At 39.7% G+C, this 26,842-nt stretch overlaps 1 protein-coding gene across 1 annotated transcript in view; it reads right to left on the bottom strand.

The window, feature by feature from the left end:
• Window positions 1–26,842, bottom strand: part of CDH13 (cadherin 13) — a 2,391,456-nt gene that overhangs the window by 1,458,289 nt on the left and 906,325 nt on the right. The window contains exon 5 of the mRNA XM_078669939.1: window positions 10,179–10,331. Coding sequence (XP_078526065.1) covers window positions 10,179–10,331 — 153 coding nt within the window. The remainder of the gene's footprint in view (window positions 1–10,178; window positions 10,332–26,842) is intronic.

Here is a 26,842-nt window from a genome sequence, read left to right as displayed (position 1 = left end):
TGTGGACATTTAAGAATTCACAGCCAAATATTGATCAATTTGTTTGGTGTATGGTGGCAAGACATCAGGATAGTACTGAGGCTAAAGACAATCCTGAACATTTGGAGATATTATTAGGCTGCCCTATTCGTATATCTTTTTTTTGTGAACCAGCTCAGGACTGAGAAACAATGGTGATTAGCAATCACACAATTTCTAAGAGGAATTTATTGGAAGACGCTTCCTTGCACAAATCACATCTGTTGGAAACTGAACCTCTCTGAATGGTCAGCCCAAACATTTTGACGTCCTCCTCCTCTTTTCTGACCTCATTTTTGTTGTTTGTAGGACTCTGGGCACTTTACCACCACAGCTAACCAGTGCTAAAGGGAATGTGCTCTATCCCCTAAGCATGGTTTGCTTGAAACATCCACAAATTGCATATGTAATTTACTTATAAGTCCCTAGTAAAGTGCACTACCTGTTCTTTGGGTCTGTAAATTAAATGCTACAAGTGGGCCTTCAACACTGCTTGTACCACCCAGTCAAGTAGCCCTTTAATATGGTGAACAACCAAAATATAGAATCCAAAATAGACAGGACAGAATATCGACTCCAAAATATAGATAGGCCAAAATATCGACTCACCAAAATATAGTTAGTCAGAATATCGAAATTGTGGTAGGAAATATCGAATTTAAAATATCGATTTCCATAATATTGAAAAAAATGTAGTGTTATGTTTGGTAGCATATGTGTTAAAATTATGTATTCATTTTGTAATGTATATTACATTTTTTTAAGTAATGAATGTTATGTAATTTAATTTTGCATAATTTAATTCCGTAGCATGTTGTGGATTTATAGAGGAATATGGAGGGAAGTAATTTATTTATAGTAAATTAAATATACATTTTTATGTATATGTATTGATAATTAATTATTAATTGGTAATTTATTTTTATTAATTTTCTAATTCCTTTGTATTAATTAATTAATTGATAACTATGTTAATTATATTATTTATTATTTGGAGTGGGTTGTGAGTTTATAGGGGAATAGGGTGGGAAGTAATTGAATTTTTACAAAGTTAATATTTATTTTTATTTATATGTATTGATAATTAATTGCTTGATAATTAATTATTAATTGGTAATTAATTGTATTAATTGGTAACAAATTGTATTAATTGGTAATTAATTTCTATTAATTGGTAATTAATTGTAAATAATTGGTAATTACTTTTTTTAATTGATTAATTGATAATTATGTTAATTGTATTATTTATTATTTGGAGCGGGTTGTGGGTTTATAGGGGAATAGGGTGGGAAGTAATTTAATTGTAATAAAGTAAATATTTATTTTTATTTATATGTATTGATAATTAATTTAAAATGAATTATTAATTGGTAAATCATTTTTATTAATTGGTAATTATTTTCATTTTATTGGTAATTAATTTGTATTAAATGGTAATTAGTCATATTTTTTTATTGGTATTGATAATTAATTTAATCTTAATTTTATATTAAATCATTGCTTTCCCTACTGTTGCACTCTCTGGATATGAATAGTAAATTTTACCCCTACGCTATCCAACGCTTTCCCTACTGTTGCACTCACTGGAGTGGGAATAGTAATTGTTACCCCTACGTTCTCCAATGCTATCCCTACTGTTGCACTCACTGGAGTGGGAATAGTAATTTTTACCCTTCCACTATCCAACGCTATCCCTACTGTTTCACTCACTGGTGTGGAAATAGTAATTGTTACCCCTACGCTATCCAACGCTTTCCCTACTGTTGCACTAACTGGAGTGGGAATAGTAATTTTTACCCTACGGCTATCCAACGCTGTCCCTACTGTTTCACTCACTGGATTGGGAATATTAATTGTTACCCCTACACTATCCAATGCTTTCCCTACTGTTGCACTCACTGGAGTGGGAATAGTAATTTGTACCCCTACGCTATCCAACGCTTTCCCTACTGTTGCACTCACTGGAGTGGGAATAGTAATTTTTACCCCACGCTATCCAACGCTTTCTCTACCTTTGCACTCACTGGAGTGGGAATAGTAATTTTTATCCTCTCACTATCTAACAAATTCTCTATTTTTTGTACATGACATTTATTATTTTTACATTTTAAGTTGTTTTATATTATTTTAAGTATGTTTTATTTAATTGTTTTTAATATTTCATTACTTTTATGTTATTTTTAATACATTTAAAAAAATCGATATTTTATTTAACTATATTTTAACTTAGTTGGTAATTATTCATTGAATTTTTTATTGGTATTGATAATTAATGTAATCTTATTTTTATATAAAATCATTGCTTTCCCTACTGTTGCACTCTCTGGATGTGAATAGTAAATGTTACCCCTACGCTATCTGACGCTTTCTCTACTGTTGCACTTGCTGGAGTGGGAATAGTAATTGTTACCCCTACGCTATCCAATGCTTTCCCTACTGTTGCACTCACTGGAGTGGGAATAGAAATTTTTACCCTCCCGCTATCCAAAGCTTTCTCTACTGTTGCATTCACTTAATTGGGAATAGTACATTTTACCCCTACGCTATCCAATGCTTTCCCAACTGTTGCACTTGCTGGAGTACGAATAGTAATTGTTACCCCTACGCTAGCCAATACTTTCCCTACTGTTGCACTCACTGGAGTGGGAATAGTAATTTTTACCCTCCCACTATCCAACGCTTTCCCTACTTTTGCACTCACTGGATTGGGAATAGGTTGGATGCCAGGCCTGTGTGTGCAGTTTACACTGCTATGTCGACCTGGCATTTAATACCACTTGCGAAGCTTTAAAATCCCCTTTCATTACACATTAGACATCCGTATGGTAGGCCCTAGGCAGCCCTTAGGGTAGTGTTCTATGTAACTAAAAGGAAGGACATGTACTTTTACATTTTACATGTCCTGGTAGTCAAAAACTCCTGAACTCATTGTTCACTACTGAGAGGCCTACCCCTTTCATAGGTTAACATTGGGGATTCCTTACTATATGTAATAGACTGTAATTCCTATCTGAGAGAAGGTAGAGTTGTCATGCTTTGTACCTATGGAAAGGCAATGAGAAATCATCTTCAATGGTGAAGTTGGATTTGTCATTAGTAGTCTGAAAAAGCCACATTTATAAAGTTAGGCATTTTCCTGCTCTTAGCCATTTGGTCTCTGCTGCCTGCCTCAGATCACTGGCTGGGCTGGATGGCAGTACACTTTGGGGCCGATTCCGATTCGGGAAAAACCACTCCGAATAGCCGTACGGAGCATTTTTCCCGTACGAATCGTACCCTGCAGCCTCCCCCGTATGTACGATGAAGTACGATTCGTACCAGGAGCTGGACTCAGTACGAATCGTACAAAGACCATACGACTCGAATCTCTGTACGATTATCCCTCGGAACCCACTGTACGCCACATCCGTACGGTTCGAAGCAGGTTTTTCTGACCCAGCAAGTACGATTCGTGTCAGGTACGCACCATACCATGCTTTTTTTACGGGAGCCCAAAACGTCCGGAGAAGCAGAGTCACGCCTCGAAACAGGTACGGAACATCCCCCCCAGGGTACGGTGCATACACTCCATGTCTGCAGGGGTACGGTTCGTACCCCTGCGATCATGGGGTGTACGCACTGTACCCCACGCAGGGTGTACACGTGCATACACCCAGCGATCATGGAGTGCAGTGCGTATACCCCATGATCATGAGGTGTACGCACCGTATGGTGTGTATGTGATTGTGTGGTTGTTCGTATGAATCGCCCTTACCTGACATGGACCGTACGAATTGCGTCCTCATACCCTGGTCCGGATCGTACTCGTCGGGTCGTACGGCATGTTTACGAATCGTACGGTTCACTGTGAGGGTTCGTGTCGTACGATTTCAGCCTTGCAATTCGTATGGTTCACGACGAGTCGGACGGATTGACGAGATACGGATCGTAATACTCGATTCGGATGGACATGTACGATTCGTACGGAGAGGGCTCCGGATACGATTCGGACGGACGCTTTTTTCCCGAATCGGAATCGGCCCCTTTGTGTATTACCTCTCGACAGCCATATAAAATTAAGGCTGGGTGTGACTTTATGCATCTTCCTGGGATAATGGGAGGAAGATGCTGAGCACAGCCTCACACTTACACATGAAAAGGCTGGGCCCTGTCTGCACACAAAGGGCTATATACACTCCTGTTGTCACTCTTGAGCCCAGACAGGAAGAAGGCACCTATGTGCACTACAAAAACTCTTCTTTACAGTCAACCCCACTTCAAAGGCACAACTGGGTAGAAGTACTGGACCTCTAACCCTACGAACTCTGTACTCTGTGTGATATAAAACCAACTTGCCAAGAAGAGCAACTACTGTGCTAAGGACTGCCTCTCTGCTGGATTGCTGATCTGGAAAACTGCTGCCTTGCTGTGCTGCCCTGCTGCCTTCTGTACTCTCTGACTGGATATTTATCTCTTGACCCAGAGTGACTGACCAGCCTCCTCTCCTTAGAAGCACCAGGGACATCAAAGTCTTCCATCTTGCTCCTGAGCCTGGTTCATTTGAAGTAGACCCGGGTGATTGCTCCAGTAAAACCGATGCATTCACTGCTGCAAGAGTAGAATTGACACATTACTGCTGTTGTGGGAACAGAACCGGCCCATCACACTCCGAAACAGCATATCACAATTGGAACCGCTGCATCGGGGCTGCCGCATTGCCATCACTGCAAAAGGACGATCAATGTATCCCTTAGACTGCCTGGAGAAACCCGGTACATTGGCTTCATGACCAAAGCTTCTTAGAATTGGAACTTCAACTTCGAAACTGGTGCATTTCCTCCATTGTGGGATCGATACCGACGCATCCCTCAGCTGCATCCTGCATATCATGGTTTGCGACCAGGATTAAGGTGCTTTTGCTCAGCGAAGCCTGTGTGAGTCCTGTATGTGACCCGCGCTCCATTACGGTCATCCTGAACTCTTGATTTTGTCGCGGTCCCACCGCAAATTAACTCTTTAGGTGCTTACTGCTTCTAAACACTATTTTTAAATTTCTTCTTTAAAAAAATATATTTTGGCTTCTGCTATATGGATTTCTGCCATTGTGGTCTTATTTTATTGATACAATCATTATCTAATCTTCTAAACTGGTATGGAGTCCTTTTCTGGTGTTTGTGTGGCCTTACTGTTTGATGTGTTGCTCAAATACTTTACACATTGCCTCTTAAATTAATCCTGCCTGCTCTGTGCGAAGCTGTCAGAGGGTGAGCACAGGTTACTTTATGGTGTGTATCTGTCTAACCCTGACTTGGATTGTGGTTCATGCTTGGACAATGTGCATACCTTTGCCAAACCAAAAACCCAATTTCTAACAACATCGCTCTAAATTCTTTATACATTTCAGAAATACCAACCCTAATTGTAGGGATCTAGAATAAGAAAATTGAAAAAGCAAAACTTTTTTAGCTATTGTAATTATGCTCATCAATATTCTGACTTGATTACCTAATTGAAAAAATAAGTGAAAGAAGAGGTGATGCATGAATATAGAACCAATTTAAGACAGTAAGCAAGAAATCACACTGACCCACTAGATCTATTCTTGTATTACAAAATGCAAAATGAGCTATAAACCTTTAATCCATACTTCCCCTTAGACTCCCTGAGAATCAATCACTCACATGCCTAATTGAAAGCACAGATGCTAGGCATTAATCACCAGGATCTAGATGGTAGTACAAGGTCAAAGCCACCTTAATGTCAGTATTGCACGAAGACTGTAGGAGGACCCTGTGGGCAAGAATTCATGGATACGTAGTGCTACTATTGCTTCACCAGATACAGATAATCTCCATAAATAATAGCACAGACTTCTAGATTTTAAGTGTATATGATTCCACTGTGAGCAATTAAACTATGTGCAATTCAACTAAGGAACATAGGCAACTTTGAACAATGTTGACAACCCAGAGCTGATCTATTGCTGCTGGCATAGCAATTTCCAATTCATTTGAGATGCCCTCTCCCATGTAATACATGCACTCATTACAGGAGCTATTTAGCGTTCAGTAAAATCCTTGAACCAACGACCCCACGGTTAAGAGCATTTTCTCAATATTATACTTATACACATGTGTACATTGTCCATAAGACCACTGCAACTCTGATATTAACTTAATCAATGCATATATGCATTTTTTTAACAAACAGACCTAATGGTACATAGGTCAGTTCTTAAAAATATTTAATGATCGCAAAAATACTAGTTGTGAATTGTGACCATGATATTGTATTGAGCGAATCATATATCTGACCCAATTATTATACACATATGGTGTGGATGGTGATGTCAAGCTTCAGAGACATCATGGTGGCTAATTTTTCAAGATCTCATAATTACCACAACTTGCAAAGCTCTTTTGGTTGCTGGACCACTTTAGATTTATCTTATCACCGGAATATAAAATTTGTATGTGCGTTGACCAACAACCTTTATAGCAATGTAACACACTATCATTATATACTGATTAGAACTATCACGCTCAGCATTGGCTATAAGAGTATGAAATACATGTCAAGAGGAGTGAGATGCTCTAAATAATAATCGATTATGTTGCAGTACTTTACATGTGTTGGTTGGATATATGATTTGTATGACAATCACCTACATAATGTTCACGGAATATGAGGTACAGTTAATGGTACACACAATGTAACCCACAATGTAGCCCTAAAGAAGCAGATACAGTCACAAAAAATGCAAATATCAACCACAAGCTGCACGAGGCAAAAATGCACAACATGCCTGTTAATAGATGTGCACAAGATGCATACAGTATCGGTCAATGTTTGCACAAATCAAAAAAACTGATTTACACAAAACCAGGCAAAATATGAAGGTCTCTGCAAATATCCAATCTATTCAATCCAAACATTTGTATAGCAATAAAACTAGACAGAGAGGACTCCTAGCACTCGGACAGCTGGGTCTTGACCAAATTCCTTTAGCTAGCTATTTACTCCTAGCAGCCTGTGAGTTCAATACAGAGACCAGCTATATGATTTTAAAAAGTATTGACAAAGCACATAAGTTTGATTTTACAAATGTGTAAGCCCATGTTCTTTGATTGTTAGGTTGGAGAGTGTGTAGATGCTTGCGTGGGTGAATGTGCGAATATGTAAATGGATGTGTTAATGGGTGACAATGTAGGCACATAAAAGGATAATAGGATGAGTGATTTATTACCTGGATTGAAATGATAGGTTTATGATTGAGTAAATGTACGCATGCACTTATGAATAATAACTGTACTGGGTGGCTCAATGAATGAAAGGATGTGCAGGCAAGTGAGTTAATAGATGAATGGATGAGTCAGCACATGAATGTGAGTGAGTGCATGGTTGGCTGAGTTGGTAGAAGAGTGAGTGCCTCTGTTGTTCAATTTTCCTGTCGCAGCCCAGAATACCTGGCACGGGATGGCCAGCACTTTCTGATCTCGTACAGGATACATCCAAATAAATGGAACGTTGAATAGACTGAAACTGCTTTTTCATTTAAAAAAAAAAAAAGCTAACAGAGCATAGAATGTTATGTGCTGCATGGATTCCATTCGCGGAGAATTTGTCTCGGAGGACAACACGTTTTTCATTTGGAGTGGGAAAGTACTTTATTTATTTATTTATTATTTTTTTCTTAGAGGTTTTGTAAAGTGCAGGTTTCCTTCCTGTCACTTCTCTGCCTGCAGACAGAACATTCAGTCCACAGGGTAATGTGGTTTAGGAGACACTGATGCTGTGTATAGTTCAGTATTCTTCATTACGATCCACATGCACACAAATACATTCTGTTGAAAAGTGCCGCAACAGTTCTGTTTTCATCTGTCCCTGAAGTGCAAATAGTTGCAGTGAGCTTAGACTTATTGCATTCCTCAGTTTCACTCTGGTTCCATTCAGACATAAGAAGGTCTGGTTCACCAATTGGAAACGTGATGTAGGTAAGAGGCTATCAAGTACTGGTGTGCAGACCTTCTTCCAACAGGGAATGGATTTTAATACTGATCACATGCACTGGTGGTAAGTTCGCCTAATAGTGTTACAGTGTTTGGGTCAGAGAACCCAGTCACATGTTAAAAACAGACAAGAAAGGAATAACCTTCGAGGCACTCTAAAAAATACTTTGTGGAATAGCATTCCTACTGGCCTTACTCGAACTTGCTGATTGTGGCTGGATAGCAAGGGTTGGGCACATTCAACTCTTAATCCAGAAATCCCAGCCCACTTCTCAAACTTTCTTGCAATATGTTACAATAAGGCTGACTAGTTACTGCTTGGCTTGTTTTCCATTGGCAGAGGAGCTTTATCAAATGCTCATTTCCTGAGGTTTGACCAGAATTGTCCCTGTGGAGGTTTCTTGGACAGTAGGAGTTTCTCCTGGATGTGTATTTAAGAAGTTATCCCGATGGAGAAGAGTAATATGAAGAAACCCAGGTCTCACCCTTGTGGAATTCACGTGTGCTAATGTTCTGCACATGCATTACTGAATCCACTTCCCTGGTCCCCTTCTCCTGTTCCAATTCAGTAGCAGCCTAAACCCACTTGATAGCCCTGGGCTGCTATGTATGTGTGGGGGAGGAGGGGACGCAGCTAACCATGTTTCCCATCGTAATGGGTTTGAGGCATTTTCAAGTTTCTCTTACTGTGGGTATTGAATCAACCACTACTCACCAATGGATGTTCAAATTTGTATCATTTAATTAAAGAAAATTATAAAGCAAATGAGACCCGAGACATCAGGTATCAGAGCGCTTTACATAGCACCAGTTTCCTTACAGAAGGACACATTCATTTTTGTTAGGCACTGGGAGATTAATTGATTTGCCCAGAATCACAGGTTGTTGAGCGTTGTTGCCGGGACTCGAACATTATTCCCCAGCTTTGAGGGTGACCACTCTAGTTGTTAAGCTACATCCTCTCCAACTTAGTAGTACTTGGTGGGGTTTTTTCAGATTTTCCCCATCACACACGAATCATTAGTGCATGTACAGATTTGAATCATTGATCAAAAATATTGCTCTGAGATGCTTAGTTTTCCAATACCACTCAGTAGTCATGAGTTTATGATCATTGTACCCTATCACTCACGAAAATTCATTTCATACAAAGGGTGGAAGTATAACTCAGAACTAGTATGCGAAAGCACATATTTGCATGTTCCTCATCACATTAAAATTGCGAGTGACTTCCCAGATGTCCTTAAGGAATGTTCAGATTCGGCCAATCGCTCAGAAATCCTGTATGTTTAGATTTTTCCCAACACTCTGTAACCCATTGTCCACATTTACATTTGCACCATCGCCCTGCAATTAGTGCATGTTAGATTCTATGATCTTGCTGTAACTCATTTTGTTCATGTTCACAAGCCGTGTATGTTCAGACTTGCCCATCACTAACCACTCTTCAATGTATGTCATGACTCATCACCCTAGCTCAACAGTCCTTGGAGCAGGCCCCGATTTGCACCATCACTCAGTCCTACTTAGTCAATGTTGGGGTTTACAGCCCCACTTATTCATTCTAGTTTCATGATCAGATTTGAACCATTACTCAGTATTAATTTATGTGTGTCAGATCTGTCCCATCTCAGAAATTTATACTGCACGCACATATTTGCACCATCACTTTCTGTTTCTCAGAACATACGCAACTTGTAGCATTATGCAGTAATATATCATGTGGGGGTATTTTCACGATCACTCGGATATCCTGAGTCACCTCAGTCCAGTGCCTCATCATCCTTTTACCCCACAGCATAGAGAATATTCCCCAATGACTGAAAAATGAATTACTGTGAACTGTGTTTCCTCCATTGCCTTTATGACTTGCATTGTAGAAAGGAAGAATGTCCTTAGAGTCACCCAATTTTAGTAGCTGAAACAACTAAATGGCATGTACTATACCTTTGTTTTGATGCTCAGTCTGCCTAGCAAATTTGGTATAACATGCCACATTTATATAAATTCATATTTATACACATTTATATTATTTGTTCTTCATTATTTTACAGTAATATTCAACATACAAAGACTCTTATACTGCAAGTGCTAACAGCATAGTCATTTGGCAGAAATGTGGTTGCTAAAACAAGCAGATAACTTCAAATTCAGAACTCTAAGGTCACTTACATTATAATTTGCATATTCTTCTCTATCCAAGTTACGCGTCACCAATATCTCTCCGGTGAGTTCATTGATTCTGAACACTCCTCTTGGCTCCTGGTCCACTCCTTTTCCCGAAAGTCGAAATTTGGATCCCTCTGGCATGGCAGTTGCTGTCACCTGTGAGACAAAGACATATAATCCCATTTAATTTCCAAAGCACAGTTTAAGAACATGATCCATATGATTAAATTAGGGTTTTAATATGAAATACTGTTTAACACGATCAGTCAGAACTTTCACACAAGATAAAAGCAAGGTTAAAAGGGAAATGTCGCAAGCCAGATATTTTCTATTAGAACCAGTACCCTTCTGGTGAACATTACGCAAAATAGCATCAGGTGAAATCTTGAAAATATAATATTCTCACAGGGCAATTGGAAAGACCATTGGGCAGTGATTAAACTGCCTCAAATGACATTGGCTTTGCCATCCAATTTAGGCTGGCAGATGAATCCACCACATGTTACAGACATACATCTCTGCTCGTAACCACCAAGTCATCATGACCTGAAAACACTGCAAATGTCCATAGAATGAGGGGAGAAACCCTAAAACTCTTGAGAGACATTCTTAACATGGCTACTGTAAATGTAAAGGCTTTTTGAGAATATATTTTAAGCTGCAACATTTATGATAGCAAATTTTTCATTTTGGACAGGCACGGGGGAACTGTTGTTACAGCCAAAGAGTTGGCTGAGACTAGGTCGATGGGAGCTATTTTACGATAAAAAAAACATGCAGCTGACTCACAAACTGCATTTTTTTGCATGTAAAGTGGTACTCTATTAGTACTACTTAATACAAAATAGAATTAATAAACCTACATGTTTATTTTTTCATATTGTTTTCTGTGTGGCAATATCCACACACATGGTATATATCTTTGTTGTAAATGTGGGAGTAACTAGGGTGAGTGGTGGGAAAATTGGAAATTATTACCTGAACAATTGGTGGGGAAGGGGATAATGTAAGAAAAATTAAGGAGTGGTTTTGAAGGGATATGGATTCCTCCAACAACAGGAAAAATGTTACTTTCAGTAACTTTACACTCAAATGTATTCATTTGAGGGTATGGAGGCATGCAAGTCCACGCTTAGGTGTAGATTCCTACTGGAAATGGTAAATAATAAAAACGCTCACATTTTCACAAAGTTGCAGGAGCAGATCTACTTGTAAATAGATCTGCACAAACAAATGAACCTACATGAATCATGCCTAGCAAAGTCATAAACTGGGAGGTAAGGATTCATTACTTATTCTGAATAAGGGTAGCCTGAGAAATTAATTTCATCTTCTCAGAAAGAAAGGTCCATTAACATAAGGAAACTTCTTTTCAAGTCTAATCCAAACACTTGGTGGGGCAAATCACCAACTGTATTTTGTTATACTTGAAGTCGAACTACATTAGTACTACTCATGTACTACAAAATGCAATTCACAAACATGTGAGTGATAGTTTTTATTAAAATGGAAAAATAATCTAGTTCAAGTCATATGTGCAACAGTAACATGCCATTTATATATAACTGCCTTAGACCTGACATCCTTGGTGTGCTTCCCCAGTCTTTTTGCCTCGGCCTCCTGTATTTCTGCTGTGTGCTGGATTTCGTGTTGGTGGTCTAGATGCTTTGGGCACTTTGCCACTGCTGATCAGTGCCAGAGTGCAAGTGCTCCCTATGTAAATTATGTTATGGATTGGTGTTTCTGTGACTGGCATGTTTGATTTACTGATACGTCCTTAGTAAAGTGCACTGAGAGTGAGCAGGGCATGTAAATCAAATGCTACTAAGTGGGTCTGCAGCACTGATTGTTCCACCCATAGAAGTAGCCCTGTAAAGGTATCTCAGACCTGCCACTGCAGTGTCTGCACACAGTTTTTACTGCCATGATGACTGGGCAAGGGCACCCACTTGCAAAGCTCTAACCTTCCCTTTTATTACTTGTCAGTCACCATGAATGTAGGCCCAAGGTACCCCTGTGAGCAGGGTGCAGTGTATGTGAAAGGTAGGACATGTACTTGTGTTTATGACCAGCGTCGGCCCATGCAGGCAAGAGCGGTGGGGTGGTGGGGACAGGTGGGGTGGGTGGGGGCAATTTCAATGGAGGATCATGAAAGAAAATTCAATAAATAATTAATTTTCCCTCATCGTCCTCTTTTGAAATCCCCACCACCACCTGGCCCCACTGCCCGACCGGGCCGATGCTGTGTGTGACATGTCATGCTTGCACCGTGACCTGTGGGTCCCGCACTCCAAACCACCTCTGTTCACTCCACTGCCCTGGTCTCACCGACAATGTACCTGCAAGCTGACATCACTGCCCCTGCCTGCATCATGGTTTGGGGGCACTGCTCGTAAGTCAAATGATGCACCATCCCGCCCTACACCGAAGTCAGGGCCTACTTACACCAGCTCCTATCGACCGCCACCTGCACCGTGACCTGTCAGCACTGTAACAAGCACCACCCCACTTCGTACCGCATCCCCGGTCCCACCGAAATCGCTGGATGACCACCACCGAACCGCTGCCTGCACCATGACCTGGGGGCACCGCATGCTGCACCGCTCCACTTCACATCGCAATCACGATGGTTGCTGCAACCATCCCGCACCGATGCGGTCAGCTGGAGCCAAAGGCTTCTTACACCGACACCGGTCCGCACCAATGCGGCCGACTGAATCTGTTGGACTGTCGTCAGCACTGCGGTAGTCCAGGATGGAGCTACCAACTTCAAGGAACTGCATTTTAAAGGTTATTCTTGCAAAGTGCATATTTGGTTAGTTTATGTTGGATGTTTGTTGTTTTGGTCTTGTTTGACTTAGATAATGATTACCTATTTTTCTAAAATGGTGTGGTGTCCATTTGTAGTGTTTTCACTTTGTTACTGTATGTGTGCACAAATGCTTTACCCACTGACTCAGAGCTAAACTTGTCTGCTCATGCTAAGCTAGCAAGGGGGTGAGCAGGGGTTGTCTAAGGGCATAACTCCTTTACTCTGACTAGAAGCAAGCGCCCCTACTTGGACAAAGGTGCAAACCATTGCCAACTTCAGACCCCCATCCAACAAACTGACACAACATTAAAATGTGTAAAATGCAGTATGTAACTTTACTTATTAGCACTAGGCCTCACATCTTTTAGGCAAGCTCTATTTTACAAACCACTAAACCAAATGTGCTGAGATGTGCACAAAATGTTTTAAAAGTTGACCTTACCCTGACATGTCATTAATAAAAACTAGTTTTCAGAATGTTCCTGATTAACAATGTTTTTGAAATGTTTGCTATAAACAATTTATTGTTAAATAAAATGAGTCCTTATTTCACACACTAAATACAAAGCATGAATAGAAAATGTGGCTCTTTTAACATATTTTACCTCATTATATAATGAAGGGATGTGGTGCTGAACCATATTTCTTGCAGTTGATGTTTCTATTTTACATAGTCTATTGTTTAGCTAATATATATAATTGTATTAGAAGGTTAAGAATGTGATCATGCCCATGGGAAATGAGGTCTAAGAATCTAAAGGCCTCATACATAGAGAGAGTTTTAATAATGATTCATACTTCATGATAATTCTTTGAAAGTTCTCAGAGCGGAATCATGAGAAAGGGAAAGGAGAGTCTGCAATGTGTTTTGTCAAATGTTTATATTAGTGGGCCTACCTAGAGTAGGTTAACACTTAGAACTCAACACTGTACGCTGAATACCTTTTTTCCCAGACCCTTTTTCAATACCCTTCATGCTTGATGCTAGCAGCTTTATGGTGAAGGCTGAACACTCATTTACCATCCCTTTCTGACCTGATTGCTGGATACAGCTGCTACTGTATCAGTCAATCAATCAGGATTTATAAATGTGGCAAAACACCCTTGAGGGTCGCATGACACTGGGGTTGTCAGCTGCTTCACCAAGAAAGAAGTGAACAATGAGGCAAAAGCAGGAGAAAGCACTCAGAATAATGGGGGAATGGACGGAGAAAGCAGTAAAAATGAGTCAACCGCAGTAAAAGCACTCACAAAAATGGGGAAGGGAAGGAGAAAGCACTGAAAAAACTAGGCAAATGCAGCAAAAGTACCCAAAAAATGGAGAATGCAGTAAAAACGGGGCAAACGCAGAAAAAGTACTCAGACTAATGGGGAGGAAGCAGAGCATCTAACTCTCATTATTGACTGAACTTAGAAATAGTGTTGTGAAATTAATTTATGTGATGTATAGCTCCTGATCTTCTCAATCGAAGGCCTGTCACCGAGAAGTTAGAGACAAAAATCCAAGCAGGGATAAATCCTGTTGGTGTTAAATTGAGATGTTAAACTGTTATATATAAATGGATTCCCACCCCAACACCTACTTCCAGAGATCTCTGCCTCTCCTGTCTTTTCTGTATGGAGATGTGTCACAGTGCCAGTGATCTCTACACACATAGGTGTACATTTAATTATAAATAGTGAGAGTCTTTAAGAGTAGTAGGAAAATGAGGAATAATTGTTAATAAATAGGAGGCGTTTAGGGGAATTATGGAGGGGTTTGGGACGGACATGATATTACGGAACACACACTCACAAAAAAAGCAAGATAACTGCAATTCACAAAAAACATTTCTCAACTTCTTATGACACTAAAGGTGTCAAAACAGGCTCAATCGTGCTCCAAACTAGTCTCAGAGTAAGTTGAGCATCACACACGTCCAATCTCTGGCAAACTAACACATTCATAAGTTAGGCTAGTTTGGGAAAAAAGTTACCTCATTTATTGAATATCTAACTTTTAAAAATATTTACTAAGTATGGGCGAAATTTGCGAAAAGCGAATTCGCGGTCCGCGAAATCCGAGAATTTGTGCGAACTTGCGAATTTTATTATTTTGGCGTGTTCGCAGGTTTTTTTTTCAGCGTGGCTACCGCAAACTTACCCATGCAGTCATTTTTGTGCGTGACCATCTTGTTCGCAGGAGGAAAACAACTCGGCAAACTCGAACAAGCTAAAAAAAAATTGCGAACTTGCGAATTGTGGATTGTTTGGCAATTTCGCGCGATTAGCAGAACCCGAAATTGCCAAAAATCCGCAAATTTCGTGAGGGGAACGAATTTTCAGCCCATGCTTACTAAATATCATATACAAATTAAAAAGTTAATGAGTGAGTATCTGTTGAAATTATGTATAAACATTATTAATAAATTAAATATATGTAAATTGTTTTGCTATTTAATGCACATTTAATTTAAGGAGTTAATGTACTTTCACTTCATTATATCAGCGTACCATTCATTTTAATTATTTGTAATTACTTTACAAATATATTTTACATAAAATATGTTTTGAAATAATGTTCTGTCATTCACAATAGAGAGGGCTCCACCCCACTGGCACAGGTGGATCTCCACCGTCAGGAAAAATGTTACTCGTAGTAAATTTACACTCATGAATGCATTGATGCGAGGCTCTTTCCCCTCGTTGGTGGGGTTAGTAGAGGTATTAGTCTACATCAATGCGTAAGTCTCTATTCTGGAATTGTGAATAGCAACAAATCTAAGGGTACCACCTAGTTGTAGGAGTAAATATATAAGTAAGTAAATATACACATGTATATTTGTCACCACAAATTGGGACCAAAGTTAATTAGTGCTCTTTGCGTTTTATACTGCGGGGGATATAAAATTTAGAATAAAGATCATGTCCGGCCAAAGACTGAATTTTAATGGGGAATTACACATACACCTTTAAATTATATTAAACGGAACTGGCTTCATGGAGTGTTCAACACATACTTATTCTTGCTTACTGGTAAAGGACAGGTAGATTTTCGTATTGACATTTTGATAAGGTCCAGCATATAGGCAGACAAGACAACAAGAAGAATGTCATTTTTTGACCATATGGGCTACAGATTCCCATAAGTGCTGTAGGCAGTACAGGGTGGATATGCACTGGAGTACCATAATTTAAATTTCCACCTTTAATAAAAATAGAAAAGCTCTTTTGGTGAAAGTTTAATCTAGTAGTTTGTCCAGCCTGTGGCAAATCATGCTATTTAAATCTGTGTTACCTGAATTTAGGTGAAATACACCTTTCGTATGCAGAAGCACAGGGTGTCTGAGGCACGCATACAGGCCTCAGTCCTAACAAGAGATAAATCATAAGGTATTTAAATGCAAAATATTTTGGAGCTTATGGCCGGAGTCATGGACATACCAAGCCATTTGAAATTAACGAAATACATGAATGTAAACATGGGAAACATTTAGGCTTATCTTGAGTCTTTATTGAATTATGAAAAAGAAGGAATGAAACTGGAATAATGAGTTTTCAACATTGTTCTAGAAATACTGTAGCAAAAAATGAACTCTGAAATGGTAACAAGGTAAATATATATATAGGTAAATATGGGTTTACATTACTTAACTTCATGTGTATGTGCCTTGGCTATATACATTGCTTCAAGAGACAAATACCTGGATTGAAGAATTGTAAACCCATACTTACCAATATAGACTTAACTCCATGATAATTTGGTTGTGAATATTTTTGCTAGAATTTTGCTGTGAAATATTTCTGTAGTCAATATTCTAACAAAAGGCGATCGAAATACAAATCAGAACAAGTAATCATTGATACTTGCATGCATCCAAAGCAAACACAAGGAGGTGATGGATCGAGCGCTGAAACTTTTCAGACACTCACCCCAGTCATAGATCTGGGTTGAATCCATCATCATACTTCAGCTCACTTCACCACCCCAGTTCAGGCCCAGCCATTTGCAAATCAGTCTCTTGGCCCTGTTCCTTATTGGAACAGTCTGCCAATTTTTCAATGCATATATTTCGAAGCACATCGCAATGGTCACTCCACAATTTAGAACTTATTAGTGAACTAATCAGAGAAGGAATAAGAACTAGGGGTGGACGACATGTGCTTAGTTTTCTTTTGAAGTAGTACATGAATATTCGGGTAAATTATGCAAAATTACAACAAAAAAATGCACATCTAGCATTTAGGACTATATTATAGAGCGAACTGTGCCATTGCATCAATTTTTGATGCGAGGGCACGTGACACTCTAAAATCATATTGCTGGAGCTCAGCATTGGTAGGTCAACCTATCAGGGTGCGGACTTACTCGTCTGCAGCACAGTTCCTTCTGCCACAATTAGATGTGGAAGCAGATACAAAGGTTAAGTTAACCAGCACCGCGAATACACACACACACACACAGGCTGAACAGAATCACAAATGAATGTTGCCCTTTGACGTGAGCGCAGCCTCTGCCAACCCATTTATTTCCGTAGCGGAGCTGCATGTTCTTTTATTATAACAATTCGGAGCAGTAAATATTTCCAAACCAAGGTTAAGCCTAATATGTATGTCCTGCAATGAGTCACAGCTCAGGAAAGCAAAGCATACATAATGAGGCTGGAGTGGGTCACGTTTTCAAGCAATCAAGACACACATTTGTGTGCATAGCCTTTTACCACAGATATGTCTGTTTGTTGCTCTGCTGTTGCTAAGAGGCCTCTGGAAGTTGCGCGCATCTGTGGTGCCATGGCACCCAGGCCCTACCGCGCTAATTGCTTTCTGGCTTGGAGAGGAGTTAGTGGCATTCTATCGAAATAAGTTAAACAGATGCTCATGAAGAGACAACAAGTAGTACAACATTTTTTCCTGAAGATTGAAGCATTGTTCCTTTCCTGCTGCACTCATTCCCAATTAGATTGTTTGAAGTAACAGATGTTTGTGGTACAATACTTGACTGACACAAAATTGCTAAGCTTGATGATTCGATTCTTTCGAACAACAAAATAACCGAGAGAATTGAATAATGTTGTACTTTCCTATCTGAGCAAAGGAAGAAAGAGCTAATGTTCGCAGTACTTGCCACTCAGAATCGAGCAGCCATTCCAGTTACACCTGTGCTCTGTGCATAGTTTGTTTTCAGTTTTTATGTTTCAGTTCATCCATTATTTAACTCAGTAGTGGCTTATGTCCCATCAGAGTGGTGGGCGGGGTGGAAGAGAGGTGGACAGAGGACAAAGAAAGGAGACAAAAAAAGTAATAACTTCTTGCCTGCCGCTTCACTGCATCTCCGCTCTTCTGCTCCGTCATCACTTCCAGAATCACCGGCGGCCAGTCCTGATGCTTCTTTCATGCTGGGGAAAGCAGCCTCAGGATTGGCCTGAGCACCAAGGATTTGCGCTCGCAGCGATACTGGGAGACTGTGCTTGCTCTGTCCAACCCAGCAATGCAGCTGGAGTTGGAGAAAGCTTCACTGTGCATGATGATTGGGCCGGACTCAGACGGCCAGCCAAATTGTCACGTGCCCTTACAACAGTGCCCTGCTCACTCCTCCCCCTCCATAATGTTCCCGCTCCAAGCCTCGTCTATTGTAAGAAAAATAAAACAAAAATAGACACTTTTGTTTTTAACGTTTTGAGGGTGATGGGGGAGTGACACTCCTCCAGAAGCGGCGGAGCCGCTGGTTCTACTTGGCCTTCGTTTATGATCATCTTTACTGCGGTAGACTACGCTGCTACATTGGAACTGTCAGCAAAGCACATTTTTTATAAAGGCAGTGCTTAATTAACACCGTGGCTGGCAGTGGTTAGCAGTGGCATTCATATTTGGGGTGGCATTTATTTTTCATCATCAAACTTTGACCTAGAGCAAGAGAGAGAAAGACAGAAAGGAGACAAAGAGGAATGAAGATCAATACAGAAGCATAGTGACAAAAGGAAAAAGCATGGATGAAAACCATCTGCAAGTGTGATATAAAGAGGCAGGAATTGTAGGTTGGTAGAAGAAGGAGGAAATATTGCATATTGTGCAACAAATTCAGGTGGGTATTTAAGAATACAAATAGTAACAAAAAAGCACTGTGGTGCTAGTTGATATCAGGCACCATACTTTCAATGGTGTCAAATATGGGTGATGGATTTAGGGCCACAGCTGATAACATATATACAGAGGATATCACAGCACTCATTAGTATAATATAATGTATAAACTTTAGTTTAATGAGTCAAGGTTAGGAAAAGGAATAGCACTGATTGCAAAACATGCTTTCTCAACGCATGCCATTACAAGGCAAGTTGTTACGACAACGCGTTATTACATCACATGCCATTATAATGCAAGTTGTTACAACGACTTGTTGTATGAGGGGCACTGGAGTTTGGAATAGTATAATTTACTATTCCAACTCCAGTAAGTGCAACAGTAGGGAAGGTGAATATCCAACAAATCCAACACCTTCTGTCACCTACAGCAAATCGTTGTAACGACTGGCGTAATGGCATGCGATGTAACATCGCGTTGTTGTTACGATTTGCGTTGTAATATCATGCGATGTAACATCGCGTTGTTGTTACGATTTGCGTTGTAATATCATGCGATATAACACATGCGTTGTAAACAATGTTTCTCTAGGAAAAGTTCAATACAAGTTCCTGTCTATTGTTCTAAATCTTCATGTAACAAAGTGACAGATACAGCGAGCACACGTCAATCGCATGAGTTCTTCAAGGCTGCACAATGTGTATAATACAGTAAAAAAGAATAAGGAGCTATCTATATATCTATATATACACAACTCTGTGTCAAAGAGGCAGGTGCAAACAGATTCATTGGGTATAAACACTTTGAGCAGGGGGGAGAAAAGAAAAAAGAGGTCCCAAAATCCTTCAAGAAATACTGTAGGTATAACACCATAGCTTGTGACTATATTTTTAAGGTCAAAAGATTGTGACACTAAAGAGATTATGTTTTAGAGTTAAAAGTACCAAATAAACGTAAAGCACGAATCAAAAGTCACTGTTCACAGTTGACTAGGACCTAGATGCAATTTTAAGTGGAACGCGATGGAATAGAGGTCGGCTACACTAAGCGAGTCATCACAGTCAAAGATGATATCTTCTGACAGTCTCAGAAAGGGAAGTCTAAGTTCTCTTGCAGTGAAAAGGAATAAGCATTGGGTGAGGTTCTGCTTAAGCCATTGGTAGAGTGGGAACATTCTAATTTGGCACCCTTTGAAGCCCGATCGTCGGTTGAATACTTTTTGTACTTTCAACATGGCAAGATTTCAATTTCTGCATGATAGATGTCCTGTCCACCATATTACAAGTACATATTAACCTAAGCACCTTACCCTGTTTTGGCAGAGTATCCTGTCCACCAAATTCAAAATGGGGCCCATAATTTCATGTTTGAACTCATGGTCCTCCCGTGGGTCAAACATGGAAGCTGTATTCGAGGACATCCTGTCAGAATCAAATACCTTTGTCACAATGTCACTCTGAAGCTCTGGAAGTCATGGAAGTCCAAACTTTTCAGACGTTCATGCGCAGTATCTCTTGGTCTCGTCTAAGTCATAGCCCCAGATACTGCACTTAGGGGCTATGACTCACTCCAGCAGAGGTCCATTCGTAGTTCAAATGTTACTGGTAAAATTGCCACATCATGAAAAATTCTTCCTTCAGCTTGTTGCACTCCTGCAGTGACACAGGAGGTCAGCCAACTGACACCTAGAGTCCACTTCTTAGTCAAGAGCACAAGTTGGAGCAGACCCAGCCTCTCAGACCTCTCTCACTCAGGTCACTAAAAGCAGGTTCATTCATTGTCAGTTCTTGCACAGGTACAGAAAGTGTTTTGATGAGCTGGGAGGGAGGCACCACATTTGTAGGATTCCGTGGCAAGTGGGTTGGAGTGGCTCTTAGAACTTATTAACCAATGAGAAGCATTTCCAAGCTCATATCTTAAACCACCTCACAATGCACTATTCAGAATAGAATCCAACACAGCAAAATCCTTCTATGACCCTTGAAGTCCCAGTCAGCAGTGTGTCCGGGTAAATGGGCAGTCTTTGCATTCTCAATCACACCAACTGTTTCTAGGACCAGATCCCATTCTGGCTGAGCTGGAGCAAAACTGGCTACAGTCGGCACATGGAACAAAGGTCTCCCTTCTTCAGGTTTCCCTTTGCACTTGGATGTATATTTAGCAAATATCCAACTTCACTGTGGAACTGGATTTTTAATAAATATCAAAAACTGTGATTGAACCATTTCTGTAACTTATCCCAAACCAAGGTTGCCAAAATGTATATCTTCCCATAGGATCAGCTACAACCATTTACAGTGAAAACAGTGTTTGGGGAGGATAGGAACATTACAAAATAAAATAGCTGCATGTTCCACTTTTAAATAATAGGTCCCTTAACTTATGATCTACAACGCCTGCTTAAAGGAGGAGTATGTAATATTTCAAAGGTGAGTTCGTTATTGTCAAAGACAATTATTTCAACAGGTTCCCCTGCAAGTTTTAAAATTGCAATATCCAGGCTACACATGAAGGCCTGATGCCATGTCAGCCTTGTAGATGGCACAATATGTGCTGCAGTACACAGTTGACATTTAACTATCCATGGCATTACCTCATGTCCCTGCATCATATACTGTAGGATGTCATGAAAGTTAAATATGCCATTTGGGGATTAGGCAATTTTACCATGTTTTAGAGGATCACAGCATTTATACTGGGGACTATGAGTAGTACCCCAGTGTGCAGAGATCATAAACCTGCAATAACAGCAATAATGAGGGTAACCACATTAAAAAGGGGCTTTTTTCTAGCAGGCCATATTCAAATTGACAGTTTCCATCTCCAAACATTCAGGAGAAACATGCATACAGCCAAGTGCAAATGTTATTTCAAGAATGCGAGATGATTATGGACAAATGCTGTGTGATGGAACCTAAGAGGTGAATTGTTTAATGCTATTCTCTCTGTTGTTATGCACTGATTGCTTCATTGATTAAAACGATTTTAAATGAACACCAGTACACCCCAACCTCTCAGGTCTTCTGCTGCTTGCCTAGTGACAGTGCTTTCAGCAAGACAAGAGTCTATAGCACCATTTCCTGTTACACTGACAATAGAACCAGCCCATAAACGTCTAGGACGACTCCTCTTTAGGGTTCCCAGCAAATGTAATCTCCACTGGGTCAGAAGAGTAATCTGGTACCTCATGCAACCAACCCACGAGAGACTCCTCTAAACACCAGAGCCCAGGTCAGGAGTCGTCACATTTTTGGCAGTGGTGTAGGAGCTCATGCTGGGCCTTCCTCATTTTTTGCAGACTCCTTTTTTAGCTTTCCTTGTTCGTTCATGGAAATAAAAAGGAAAGTGGAGAGTCCCCTGACTGAAAAGGCATCCAGCCAATTTGGCAGTGACCTATATTCCCACCCTCCTTTTAAGTCACTAAAACGTACCAAACCAGACGTGTCCTGCCCCTGTGCTGTACTCTGGAATTATTTCAGAATGGCAGGTGTTGATTAAGTTCTGGAGCATCTCTCTGGCAAGTTCTACCTACTCTGGCCAGATTTCTCCCTTCCCAGTTGTCAACTAAATAACTTGAGGTGCCTCAAGCCAGTGTACACAGCCAATAACTCTTGCAATCAGTCATCTTAAAGTGTGTATCAGGGTCAGAGAAATATACCCATACATGCTCAATGCAGAAATCGGATCCCAATGTTCTAATCCAATCTGTATGGGCTATAAATCACAATTACCTAACTTTGTGCACAGTTAAAATTACTTTATTTTACACTATATCTAAAATTGTATAGTGCAGACTATTTTGGTATCCAGTTAAACAAAGATATATTTAGTCTGGGCTACACATGCCTCGGTGCTTTTGGTGTGAAGACATCACTCACCCTACATGTGTGCCCGCACATGTGCTTGTGTTCTCTCGCGATTTGAAAAGGAGTCCCTTCACCCGCTGCACAGCAGCTGACCTCATTTTAAAAGTTGGGCACTGGAAGTTGTTGCTCAAATTCAAAATTATTTCTAGAAATAAAGTACTGTGGTGGAGACTCTATTAGGGGGTTCGATTGCACCAAAGAGGCTCAGATGCCCGAGGTATAAAACTGAAAAAGCCGTAGGTTTTCATGGGTTAAAACGTGACTTCTCCCAGAGGAAAAGCTTTCTCAGTGTCTGCAAAGAAACTACATAATTTCTGCGTTTAGCCTTCAGATTATGAAAAAATGACTGCCTCCTTGCTTGTCTAGCCAGTGTGCAAGTTTCCCTAAGCCAAGATGCCCTCTGGCAATAGCTGCTTTTATAAAAATGCAAACACAATAAGCAAACTATAAGAATAACGTCTCTATGTGCTGGCAAACCACTGACTACAGGAAAGAAAAGAGGAAGAGCAAAACTGTTCTAACTAAAGGTCCAGCTGTTTTGCAGTGGTTTTCCAAAGTAGAATACAAAACTGCAAACGTTTGAGGAGAGTGACTGCTGGTAAAGTGTTCTCTGTCTTGTGTCTGAAAGACATATTGATTTTTCTATCGATAGCAAAGTGCAGGCTTATTAAACTTATAATACATGAGTCAAAGTAATTTGTACTTAATGTTCCCCAGCACATGTAACTGTAGCTCGTATCTAACTTCAGTGACAATATCATCCCTTAAGGGGTTAATTAGCAAATGAATCAGTGAAAACTGAGCCTGTTGCATCTTTAGAGCCACTTTCTCAGTGTCTTCTACTAACAAGTCTTGAATTGTGTGAATCGTATCAAAGCACGTTATCCCCCCCCCAATAATGCGATTATTTATAAATTTGCCAAACTCCTCTTTAAAGCACTATTAATAAAAACGTGATCTTCAAAGTGCCAGCTTCATAGTCCAGTGCATGAATGTTCACTATCTACAATGACAAGTGTACTTTTCAGCTTTGTGCTTCCCGATTGGCGAGCTGTTGTTGACTTGCTATACAAAAAGTGACCAGATGTCTCTTTTAATGCAACGTTCTGGGAAATTAAACTAAAGGGTTCAAGCGAGTCAGCAAAAAGAGAAATATTTCAGCGAATTGGAAAAGCAGTGCCACATTAAAATATCCGTATTACCACTCCAAGAAGCAGTGTTTGCTTAAAAAACAGAGCCTGTGTCTGTTTTGAGAAGAGTCATCAGGAATCGCAAACCTAGAGGGATATATAGGATCCCACGCGCCCACTTGTTAATGAATCTAATCACAGACTGGCATGGGGTCTGCTCTTTACTGGAGAAGTGCATTAACCACAAAGTCCCCAATTGCCACTGCATGGATGGCCGCCTTCAAAGAAATGGGCTTTCACACTGAGTGTGCTTAAACTGCAGAATCTGCTGCCTACTGAGATCCGTTTTGTGGCACCAGCGAGCAATTCTAAAGCTAGATTGGATGGGCTCATCAATGCTAATTGTGTCAGTGGGTATTGTGATTAGTGAAACTCAATTGCTGGCGTTTGACCTAGGAGAGTGCTTATATGAGGCTGGCAATTGCGTTTTCCTCTCCCCAATACATTTGAATTGATTTCACTAGGCTCCTACAGCTGTGCAGCTCCAATATGCCACCAAATAGATAGTGCTTCATGTTTTTCATCCTCTCATGTATGGTTTGGTTCCTGTGTTCCAAGTCAAGACAAATACACTGAAAAAATTATATTGTGGATGCGATTCATCGACAATCTCTTGATAACATGGGATTGAAACAGAACAAGAATTTGCAAGCTACTTTAATATACTAAGTAATAACTCTGAAAATCTAAAACTAACCTATGAAATTAGCAGCGACAGAGTGCACTATCTAGACGCGAACATATTCATAGACAACAACATGGTGCAAACTACCCTACATCGAAAAGAAACAGCCACGAATGCTATATTGCACTCCGAAGTGGAGCATTCCCTACGGGGGATTTTAAAGAATCCGCACAAATTGTTCTATGGATTAAGACTTCAGAGAACAGAGTCAACAAGCAGAGAGTAGATTTCAAAAGAGAGGCTATCCATCAAAAATATTCAAAAAGAGTCTTGCAAAGGCAAAAGGAAGAAAACGATCAGATATCCTCTATAATACGGATAAGAAAGAATCAGACTCCTAACAACATTCTCTGCAGAATCAAAAAGACTTCAGAAAATCCTCCCAAAAAACTGTAGAGTTTTACAACTAGATCCCATAGCTGCTGAAGTAATTGAAAGTTATCCTCAAGTCACATATAGAAGAGCACCGAATTTGAGGGACAAACTGACACACAGTCATTTCAAAATGAACCAAAAAACATGGTTACACACAGAAGGTTTTTGGGGCTGTTATAACTGCAGAGAATGCAAAATAGTCACAAATAAAAAGCAGATAAAGATGGCGAATGGTTCCAGGTGGAGAATCAAGCAACACATGAACTGCAAAAGCAAATTTGTTATCTATATAATTGAATGCCAGTGAAAGAAAAAATACGTAAGGAGCACAACATGTGAATTAAAAAAATTAATTCTTGAACATATCAGGGCCACGTGCAACAAAGACAGGAGCAATGCAGTGGCAAAACACATGGAAGAGAAACATGCAATGGGGAAAAACTACAATACTACGCAATTGAACAAATCCCCACTCCAGAGAGAGGGGGTGATCAAGAGAAAGTGTGAAGGCAAAAAGAATCAAAACATATCCTGGCATTAACAACTCTAGTCCCGATTGGCCTGAACCAAAATGAAGAACTGTATGTGCACCTTGAAAATTAGAGAAAACAATCTTGAAATAAAAAGAATAAAATAATAAAGGAAAAATCTGAAGATCAAACAATCTATGAATAACAATTAATTAGTAAAAATTTAAATGAACAGTAAAAATCAATGAATCAGAGCAAATATAAAACAAAACAAAAAAATTTGGAAAAATATTCAAACATCCAAGAAAGTAATTCCACTGGGGGAAATCATGAATGAAAATATTTGAAAAGGAAAAAGGGAAAATGCATCAATGAACATTCATGACAATCATGGATGGAAAGTACACATGTTAACAAAGAACGCAGCCAAAACTGCTTTGCCGATAACAAGAAAAGATGTGTCAAAATTGATGAGAGATGCCCGCCAGTGGGCACAAAAGAACATGCTCTGAATCATAATGTACACATTATGGACAAAAATTGTTAAACATGCTTGCACAGAAAGGATTGTTTGACAGTTAAAGTATTCAGTCCTCCCTAGTTTTAATGAATTTTAAACTTTTAATATTAAATTATAAGCAGTCTTTGCACATTCAGAATAACAAGCACTTTAGAAATGCATAATTTGCACATCAGCAAGAATTGCACTTTTTTTGCTCTGAAAAAAGTTTTACTCAAAGTGGACCACAATAACCAGACGTCTTTGGGGTTTAAAAAGGAAGTGATCTAAAATGGTTGGTGACAGGAAATAAATGCAGCGACAATGATGGTGTAGAACAATCTGTGATAAAGGGCAGACTGAAACACGTTGGGTCATTATTTTTATACCATATGCTGAAATGGAAATAAAACAGTGAAGAAACGTGCCTGAGAGTGCACCCCCTTCATTCTCTGCCGGCCAGCCAGGATATGTATGCATGTATGTATGTTTGTATGTATGTATGTATGTATGTATGTATGTGTGTATATATATATATATATGTATATATATATATGTATGTATGTATGCATGTGTGTGTGTGAGTGTGTATATATATACGAAAACCTTCGCCACTGCAATCCTCAGTTTACTGATGAGGCAGACCCAAAATATATATATATGTAGCCATTTATATATTACCTACTGATCGCCAGTAGGTAGTTATAGGA

This window comes from Lissotriton helveticus, chromosome 12, assembly GCF_964261635.1.
Source record: "Lissotriton helveticus chromosome 12, aLisHel1.1, whole genome shotgun sequence".
NCBI lineage: Eukaryota > Metazoa > Chordata > Amphibia > Caudata > Salamandridae > Lissotriton > Lissotriton helveticus.
Note: the sequence above shows the minus strand (reverse complement) of the source record. Positions and strands in the feature narration are given on the sequence as shown.